This window comes from Oncorhynchus kisutch, linkage group LG1 (genome assembly GCF_002021735.2).
Source record: "Oncorhynchus kisutch isolate 150728-3 linkage group LG1, Okis_V2, whole genome shotgun sequence".
Lineage (NCBI taxonomy): Eukaryota > Metazoa > Chordata > Actinopteri > Salmoniformes > Salmonidae > Oncorhynchus > Oncorhynchus kisutch.
In genome coordinates, this window is record NC_034174.2 from 70550196 (window position 1) to 70560501 (window position 10306).

At 45.8% G+C, this 10306-nt stretch overlaps 2 protein-coding genes across 2 annotated transcripts in view; both read right to left on the reverse strand.

The window, feature by feature from the left end:
• The window catches only part of LOC109901498 (regulating synaptic membrane exocytosis protein 1-like), a 105622-nt gene extending 101248 nt beyond the window's left edge, over positions 1–4374 (reverse strand). Inside the window, 1 exon segment of the mRNA XM_031831521.1 lies at positions 3805–4374. Coding sequence (XP_031687381.1) covers positions 3805–3974 — 170 coding nt within the window. The 5' untranslated portion in view covers positions 3975–4374.
• Positions 4375–6561: 2187 nt separating this feature from the next.
• LOC109892321 (uncharacterized) lies at positions 6562–10274 on the reverse strand. Its single transcript, XM_020484822.2, has 3 exons — positions 9691–10274; positions 6857–7737; positions 6562–6720 (listed from the first exon to the last, which is right to left on the reverse strand). The coding sequence occupies exons 1-2, from the start codon at positions 9905–9907 to the stop codon at positions 7181–7183; spliced, it is 774 nt and encodes a 257-aa protein (XP_020340411.1). The 5' UTR covers positions 9908–10274; the 3' UTR covers positions 6562–6720; positions 6857–7180.
• Positions 10275–10306: the final 32 nt, after the last annotated feature.

Sequence of the window (10306 nt, forward strand, 5' to 3'; positions counted from 1 at the left end):
CCCTCCAAATCCTTCCATCCACTATACTCTAGGATTCCTCTCTTCCACCATCTTTGATGATGAGGGCTCTTCCTCTCTCTCTCCCTCTGCAAGATACACCCCTCTAAGAAACTCTTCAACCTCTGTTAGCTCATCAATATTTGAAAGGGGTTTCTATATTTACTTTACTGAAACCACAAATGCTCTAAGGGGAAGATTTCCTGTTTCGTTAGCGGGTGTCGTTTCACCACATTGGGGCGGTAGCTAACTGCTAAATGCTAAATGCTGTAAATTCTTTGAGCATGCTAGTTCAGTGTTCAGTTCAGTCCTGCTTATTAGTGTGCTAGAATGGTGCTTAGCACTCCTACTACACTCTCAACCATGTCTATAGTGTCCAGTAATACCATCTCTCTTAAGCCACGTGTTCAACACCCTGATTCAGTGGACAGTAATGGTCTTGCACATCAACATAGTGTGAAGTTGCTCATTTCACACCTTCTTTGAAAACTTTTACAGAGGACAGGATAGAGAAAGTCAATAGACCACGTCATCTTTCTTCACCTGCTGCATCTGCTGCAACAACACCTACAGAGATGAGTCACCCACGGTACAGATACAGTAGCACCAGTGTTAAGAGCAGAAGCTCCAGGTGCTCTGTTCCCACAGGCTGACCTAAGGGGTAATCATTAGTCCAGGATGAGGCCTCTGGGCTGGGCAACAGACCTGGACACACTGGCCTCTCCCATGACGGAGGTGGAGGTGGTGAGATACAGGAACCTATCAGTTTATCACCAGCTGCTTAGCTCCCAGGTACCATAAGAACACCTGGGTCATTGCATTGTGTTGGGAATTCATTAGTGCCCACCGTAGCAAAACGTTTTGCAACGGGAAACAAAAAGGACAATTTTTTATTGGACAAGTTCAGGTAGTCCCTCCCCATTTTGGTCCGTTTTCTTCCTTTTGGTGTCTAATGAATAGCACCCAGAACAGTCGGGAGGGCCTGTGTGGCCATGTTATATCATTGTCACGACAGACTAGCTTGATATCATCTATTGCATGTGTAATAATCATATGCTACATTGTTCATTGTTCATCGGAAACGTTCACTGAGCTGAAGTGAATGGGGAAAGTCATTTGTTGGATGGCCGCATGCCAAGAACGTGGGACCATAGGCCTAGTGCTTGCCCTGTCTATTCAAAAGACCCTGATCACAATGCCATACTACTAGACTGTATTAGACGTTAAATGCTCAATGGAAATATTTGAGTTTAGTAACGATGTGCAACAACCCACTGGGCACACACTGGTTGCATCAACGTTGTTTCCACATCATCTCAATTAAATGACATTGAACCAAAGTGGAATAGACATTGAATTGACACCTGTGCCCAGTGTGAATGGTTCTGAAGTTGCGTGTCTGAGTAATGTGTGTCTCCCCAATGCATCCCATGATGCACAGCACGGGCGCAACTTTCACTGGGGTCGGAGACATGTCCCTCCCCAACACATTCTGAAATTGCATCCCCCCACCCCCCAGTTTTATCATTGGAATGTGATACAAAACAGGGTGTACTTTAGGACCATTTGGACGCCTCCGAGCAATCTGGTAGGATGTTTGGAGTGTTTATCCGACTGGATTCAAAAATATATATATAATTAGGTCCCCCCCACTTCTAAAACCAAAGTTGCGCCCCTGATGCACAGGAAAAATGGGAATGCCTGCAGAATCCATGGAAAGTTCACACACAGCCCCAGTCTTTCACGCTCTTTCTTTTTTTCTTTCTTATATTATTTCTCTCTCTCTCTCTGTCACACACACACACTCTCTCTATTCCCTATTCTCCCATATGCCATAAACATTCCGGACACAAGGCTATTGTGATTCTATACCATTTCTCTTGGAAGCACTGAACCACTACATACAGACCTTAACTTGAGAGCCGCCAACACATGACAGCTTCTCATATTCAAAGGGAATCGTGTGCAACTGTGCACACAGAGCCACAGCAACAGCCCAGCAACTGGCCATGACCTTTGCGTGTGCATGGATCATCATATAAATGATTGGCTAAATGATGAGGGCATTATTTACAGAAGCTGTGGATGGCTCAAGCCTCATGGAACATTAAATACATCACTTCCTCTCCCAAGGCACGAGATAGCTCCAGCCCTGGCTCCCCCAGACTTCAACCAGGAAATGAAACAGTGCAATGCAATTGCAGCAAACAAGTATGTCAAAAATCACTTTGAACAGGCTAGATATCTTACATAGTGTATTGCTGTTGGAAATTGGACTCGATTGAGCCTTCGGTGAGGATGAGTAAAGTGAATGTTTGTAACACAGCATGAGTCACGTAGTGCACTATGGATGTCCCCTATTACCACACGATCTCGTTTTAAGATGGTCTTATGCAAAATTATGTAAGCGACTTTCATTCACCTCATTGCATTGTGTTGGGAACCGACCGGTGGGAAAACCAAATAATAACCTATACATCCGTTCACGGGGGAAGGAGAACAGAATAGATGTTTAGGCCAACAGTGGACTAGAGCTGAACACGAGAGGCGCACGGCACCTACACGCTGCATACACGTTTTCCGAAAAAAAAATAGGTCCAACAACTGATTCATTCGATATCAGTTGAATTGATATTGGTTTGAGGTGTTTTAAAACCAAACATTGGCTATAACTGGTCGAGCTTCAATTCCCCCTATCATGCTTAGCTCGAATGCCCGGCCTTACATCACATGGTGAGATTTCCAACCAGTGCAACCACACCCACTCTCACTCATCGCCGAGGGTAGGGGAAAATGGCACCACACCAGTGTAACACGATTGTCGGGCATTAAATACGAATGATTTGTGCCAGGCTCGCAATGAAGCATCATTGTAGTTTTAATGTCACCATCATCTTGTTGGACGTCGACGGTGTCATAAACAGCAACAGGTGACATAAACAGCAACAGTTCGATATCTTGCACACCGTTGATGTTGTGTTAAGGACAGCTACCAAGCCTTGCCAGCCATCAAGCTGCTTCGGTAAGGTTGTATACGCGGCCGTGTCAAAGCAACAAAACAAAAAATACTTTGGGAGAGGAGGAAGAGATGGAAAGATTCAGGGAGGGAGGGGGGCACGCAGTCCTGTGGTATGATTCATCCAGTGCTCCCCCACTGGTACACCCCGTCTCCCCTCCTTGGCCACCCGCGCGAGGCTACAGCTGTATCTCGTTTGACCCGATTTCCCCGTCCTTATCAATGACTACCTCCATCACCATCGACTGTCACGACGAGGATACCTTGATTAGCTATTCACCTTGTAAGCTATGTCCACACTAGGATGAATTTCAATCATATAGGCCAGGCTACACCTGACGTTCCTTATGGGGGCTTTGGAGAAGAGCGCATAGCCTATACTGGATTTGAGCAAAGCTAAACCATTGACAGGCCTTTTAAACTGTGACCCCCCCCCCCCGAATAGCCGAATCCCAAAACGAACCCCAGTACCCAACCTGGTGTGAATTATTCATACAGTGGCAAGCAAGGGAACACCGTTAGCGTGGGCTATAACATCTGTAGGCTATACGGAAATTACAGCCCAGTATTAGGGAACAATAGGGGATGCAACGAGTTGTGGTGGTTGAATGGGTGTGAAATGTGACTACAATGGTAAACGACAGGCATATTGGTAACATATTGGGACTAATAGGTGGCGGATGGCCGCTCGTGCGTCTGCCTTCTGGACACAGACACCTCGCTCGTGAATGGGGGTGTTGCGTTTGGGGTTCCACCGACCACCGTTCAGGGAAAGGAAATGTAGCCCTTACTTTAACACGGCTTCCTCTTTCTCCTCTTCCTCCTTCTGCCGATCCATTACGGCCATGATTATTTTCCTCTCCTCCTCCGTGAGATGGCTGAGGTCCGGCAGTTCGGGAACGGTCGGCGGCGCGGTGGGTGGGCGAGGGCCGCCCTGGGGCCCCACCGAGGCGGTCGACATCTTTTCCACCAGCACCCCTCCTTGGCTTGCTACTGTCGTTTCGACTGACAGAATCCCTGCTACTTAGCGTTGCGAGCCACACCTCACGACATCGTCCACGGGTAGAGCAGCAGCTCTGCTGAATAGGGCAAGCCACCGCTGCTCATGGTTGTTGCAGGCACCCACGGTTGTGCTTTTGTTTCTCGTCCTCCTCGGCTTTTTTCTCTCCACCTCCTCACTCTCTAGTCTCTCGCTTCTCCCCCCCACCCCCCGCCGGCCCGCCGCTCCCCTCCACCACCGCCGGTTTTACGGGAAGCCCATCTCCACGCCAAGAGATGACACAAGCAAGCCGAGGGACCCTCTGGATGGACTGTCTTTGAGCTGTGATGCCCTCGCGCCACCGGACACGGGCTCGGTGATGCTGGACCGTGGTAAAGTTAGGCGGAGTCTGTGTGTTGCGTGCCCCCCCCCCCCCCCCCCTCGCGCTCTCTCTCTCTCTCTGTCTCTCTCTCTCTCAGTGCTGCCACCGCCTCGGCACTGCTAATGTTGCAGCCACTGACAGGGAGATGGAACAGTCAATGGGAATGCAGCCCCCAGAGCTCGCATCTTTCTTCCTTATGATTGTGCACGCACTTTTACGAATTTGAGAATTATTTAACCAGGTAGGCTAGTTGAGAACAAGTTCTCATTTGCAACTGCTATCTGGCCAAGATAAAGCATGCAAGAACAACACGTTTTCCAACCTCACTTATTTCAGGAGTCACGCCACCCTGGCTGGCACAACACACACACACACCTGCAAATATGAACCAAAAACAGAGTTCAACGTATTAGACTTTACAGCGTTCAGTTTGATTCCTTAAAGTTGCGTCAGAGATGCAAATGGCAATCACCCTTACTAGATATATTTCAAACAATATTCAACATAACATATAGCTGGATGAACATACAGTGTGTATCAGTAGAGTCGAATAACAGATTTGATTGTCAATAAAATAGGATCAGTACAATGGACATCCTGCAATGCGTTTCTCAGTCACGATAAAGAAAAAACATTTCAGCACCATGGACAGAGACATTTACGCACAACTCCTAAGTATCATAATTGCAACAGTTTTAAATCAGCAAATGCTAGTTTTTACTATCTATCCATTCACTTCATTGTCGAGCCCTTGTCTTTTGAAGTATATTAAACAAAACATGCACGACGACCATGATACTGGCTAGTCTATACAGTATAATGTACATACATGTCAATGAACTGAAGTCAAAACCCCTACGCTGTTATGCTGACTGTGCAACTATTTTCTCATTACCAACGAAGCGCACTCAATTAATTTGAAACATTCTTAGTCACAAGACTCCCTAAAACTCTCCAGAAAACGCCTGAGGCATATTGAGTAGTTATTTAAGAGTTTACTGTAGCCTAAATGCGTATTAATTGTAGCTCAAGTTGTTGCTCTCGAGTATCAGTTCTAATGGTCGGCTATTCATCCGTTTGTATTGAAACCCAGACCCAAACACTGGCTTCGGTTTCTTTCCAATGACGTAATGTCACGGGGCTCGAGTCGGAGTCCATCCACCAGATGGCAATGCTACCGACCGAGTCCGTTCGATTACGTCACCGAGGAAGTGAACGTACTGTATTGACGTCAACTACCAGTGGTGCAGAATTTTGTCATAATTTAGGTCGTGACTACTAGCAGTCAGAACTGGATATTTTTAGTCTCTTGCTGTAACCTAAATGGAGATGGCTATTGGTTTCAGGTTTCATTATCATAACATTGTGTTGTAAAAGAGCCCTCGGAAATGGAACAGAATAGTGAATTGAATTGAGAACAGGGTTGGTGTTTTGTTGGTGGTGGTTTGAAAAATGAGGGGAAACATAAACTATAGCCATGTCATATCATCTGTTATGTCTTAATCTGACAATAGCTCACAAAGAACAAACTGAAAACACACTTGCTTTACATAAACACCTTGTCTACATTATGCCTGTGGTTAAACTCCTGCACACACATGGGTGTTTTCATGATGCATCAACGATACCGTGGGTCAGTCATGTCTAAGGAGACAACTGCAATGTAAACCTCATCATAACAGAATCATAACCTAGGCTACAATCATATGATGGAAATCCTCAGTAGCCATAGACAATCCATGTCCAATTATCATACTTATTCACCGGTATAAATCTCCCACAGGAATTCCTAATATGGGAATATCCCCATATCCAACAGCTGATAAAAGCATCATTATGAGGGGAACCATTATAACTGTGCTTACTACTCCATCTTGAGGCCCTGAGCGAGAATGCCTGTTATTCTCCGGGAAAATGTGGACATAACTGATAGCATTAGCGTTGTTACGTGGTTACAAACTTTTCACATAATTGCATATTTCTGAAGGTCACAGTTGCCCTCCTGCTGACGTCGTTGCCTCGGGTTGTCTCAATTCGGAGATTGAAGGTTAACCAGTGATTTATTGACAAGTAGTTGAACTACGAAACCCCTTCCATTTTCAATGACAGTGATCCCAATGAGAGACAAACACGATCAAATGCAATGACAAAAGGTTTACTGAAGATGGGTGGGGTGGGGTGGGGGAAAGGGATTGGGGATGAAGACAAAGTGTGATAAAAAAAAAAAAAACAGGAACACCATTGTGGGTGCCTGCATCAGTGATCTCCCTGTGTGGTGTTGTGGTGGCAGGTGAGGCTGCTCACATCCTTGTTGACTTCATCCTCTTTCTTGGAAGCCACTTTAGCCTGAAAAAAACAAAAGGTAGAAAATATAGAAAACCTATTTCACAGACAGGCCATTAACACCGGATATCAGTATCAAAACAGTTGATAAGTTAATAAGTATAAGAGTACAACAGAGTATAAGCGTATGAGTTATTACTTCCAGGCTTCTTGTTCTTCCCCCTGAGAGCTCTCCAGGGAGATGAGAATAATCCACACCTCTTCTTCTTGGCAGCAGCAGTTGAGATGTCGTTGACATCAGTGGTAGAGGTAGATATTTTCTCAGCAGATTGCTCCAGGCTTGTAGCACTGGCATCAACTTCATGTAAAGCAACAAGGCAACTCTTGGTTGCAACCATAGACATAGTGATGGTTAGACTACTTCTCTTGGTTGAAACATAAGCCACAAGGACGGTTGGAGGCTCTCGGGGTGGAGTCATTATCCTGAGACATTAGGTTTGTAGCAGACTGGAACAGGTCATTTTCAAACAATGGCAACATTAGTGGACAGAACCTGAGACACTAGGCCTGTAGCAGACTGGAACAGGTCGTTTTCCACAATGGCAATATTGGTGGACAGAACCTGAGACACTAGACCTGCAGCAGACTGGATCAGGTCATTCTCCACAATGGCAACACTGGTGGACAGAACCTGAGACATTACGCCTGCAGCAAACTGGATCAGGTCATTCTCCACAATGGCAACATTAGTGGACAGAACCTGAGACACTATGCCTGCAGCAGACTGGATCAGGTTGTCTTCCTCGATGGAAACACTGGTGGACAGAACCTGAGGAGTCTGCAGGAGTGTCAGTGGCTCCCACTCATCCAGGAAAAAGCTCTCGACAGAGGGGAAGCTTCTTCCTTTCAGAGCTGGGGGAATGTAGGGGGCGTAACCAACTGTCCAGAGCAGAGAGCTGTCAATGGCATTCGCGTAGTGGTACTTGTCACCAAGTACCTCTGCAACGCTCTGATGGATGTTCTGACTCTCTGACTCTGGACCTTCAAGGGTGTTGAGTTGGGTCACCATTGTGATCCACACTGAAAGAAACACCAACACAGCACAAGGTCAACAAATAGATGTTTTGCATTTTAAGGAAGGGATATTCTCCTTTTCACTCATGCCAAATAATGTGTGCCTTCCAATAATATCTCCAATTTCCTTAAAGTGTGCCCTCATTCACTACTTCTCAGACATCTTAAAACGTTGGATTGGTGGAGGCATGGGCTAGTGGGATTTTCAACCATATTTATTATACCAGTAATTTCCCTTCAATTCAGTGAAGTGAACAAGTGCACACTTTGGGAGGAAGGAGAGATAATTGGGACATTGTGTAACATAATCTACTAAGTTTTATTATACACTGCTCAAAAAAATAAAGGGAACACTTAAACAACACAATGTAACTCCAAGTCAATCACACTTCTGTGAAATCAAACTGTCCACTTAGGAAGCAACACTGATTGACAATAAATGTCACATGCTGTTGTGCAAATGGAATAGACAACAGGTGGAAATTATGGGCAATTAGCAAGACACCTCCAATAAAGGAGTGGTTCTGCAGGTGGTGACCACAGACCACTTCTCAGTTCCTATGCTTCCTGGCTGATGTTTTTGTCACTTTTGGATGCTGGCGGTGCTTTCACACTAGTGGCAGCATGATACGGAGTCTACAACCCACACAAGTGGCTCAGGTAGTGCAGCTCATCCAGGATGGCACATCAATGCGAGCTGTGGCAAGAAGGTTTGCTGTGTCTGTCAGCGTAGTGTCCAGAGCATGGAGGCGCTACCAGGAGACAGGCCAGTACATCAGGAGACGTGGAGGAGGCCGTAGGAGGGCAACAACCCAGCAGCAGGACCGCTACCTCCGCCTTTGTGCAAGGAGGAGCAGGAGGAGCACTGCCAGAGCCCTGCAAAATGACCTCCAGCAGGCCACAAATGTGCATGTGTCTGCTCAAACGGTCAGAAACAGACTCCATGAGGGTGGTATGAGGGCCCGACGTCCACAGGTGGGGGTTGTGCTTACAGCCCAACATCGTGCAGGACGTTTGGCAATTGCCAGAGAACACCAAGATTGGCAAATTCGCCACTGGCGCCCTGTGCTCTTCACAGATGAAAGCAGGTTCACACTGAGCACATGTGACAGACGTGACAGAGTCTGGAGACGCCGTGGAGAACGTTCTGCTGACTGCAACATCCTCCAGCATGACCGGTTTGGCGGTGGGTCAGTCATGGTGTGGGGTAGCATTTATTTGGGGGGCCGCACAGCCCTCCATGTGCTCGCCAGAGGTAGCCTGACTGCCATTAGGTACCGAGATGAGATCCTCAGACCCCTTGTGAGACCATATGCTGGTGCGGTTGGCCCTGGGTTCCTCCTTATGCAAGACAATGCTAGATCTCATGTGGCTGGAGTGTGTCAGCAGTTCCTGCAAGAGGAAGGCATTGATGCTATGGACTGGCCCGCCCATTCCCCAGACTTGAATCCAATTGAGCACATCTGGGACATCATGTCTCGCTCCATCCAGACTGTCCAGGAATTGGCGGATGCTTTAGTCCAGGTCTGGAAGGAGATCCCTCAGGAGACCATCCGCCACCTCATCAGGAGCATGCCCAGGCGTTGTAGGGAGGTCATACAGGCACGTGGAGGCCACACACACTACTGAGCCTCATTTTGACTTGTTTTAAGGACATTACATCAAAGTTGGATCAGCCTGTAGTGTGGTTTTCCACTTTAATTTTGAGTGTGACTTCAAATCCAGACCTCCATGGGTTGATCAATTTGATTTCCATTGATAATTTTTGTGTGATTTTGTTGTCAGCACATTCAACTATGTAAAGAAAAAAGTATTTAATAAGAATATTTCATTCATTCAGATCTAGGATGTGTTATTTTAGTGTTCCCTTTATTTTTTTGAGCAGTGTATTTCCTTTTCATAAGAATTAAATCAATTAATATTAGAGTTTTAAGACTGAAATACTTGAATTGTTCTTACCTGAGCTAACGTCGTTGTCCTTATAAGAACAATGTCCGTCTTCAGGGAGAATGAATGAAAAGCTCGCCATAATGCTGTATCCCTCGTTGTTTTGTCGATCAAGAACTGAAGATATTTTGAGAGTTCTGGACATATCTCTTGGGTTCTGGAGTTCCATGTGAAGCGTCGGCATTGTGACCCTCTCGGTCGCATAGAGATGGGATTCTTTATGTCCCATATCTGTAGAATGCCATTATGCAAGGTTTAGAATGGAATTCGGTAACACTTTATTTAAATAGTCCCAAGTAGATGGTTTGTAGATGTTCAATAACTGTCAACATTTCAACTAACTACCGCTATCCACTAACCCTAAGCCATACCCTTATCCTAACCATAGCCCTAAACGCAACCCTTACCCGAATTCTAAACGAACCCTAACCTTAGCAAATAGTTGCTTATAAACAGATCGTTGGTTGAAAGTACGCCGGTCTGTAAATCATTTATTTGGAACTAACCAAATAAAGTGTGACCTGAAACTCTATTTCTGTTTAACAACTGTACATTTATTTCAGATACCGCTTTTCATTAAAGATAATCTCAAATACTATTTAAAAATTAAACAAATGTAGGATTCTGA

What these genes read in the sequence shown, in the direction of transcription:
- LOC109892321 (XM_020484822.2), bottom strand. Translation starts at nt 9,907, where the DNA reads ATGGGACATAAAGAATCCCATCTCTATGCGACCGAGAGGGTCACAATG. An exon ending in GGACAACGACGTTAGCTCAG is followed by an intron (nt 7,738 to 9,690) that starts GTAAGAACAATT and finishes TGTTTCTTTCAG; the next exon opens with TGTGGATCACAATGGTGACC.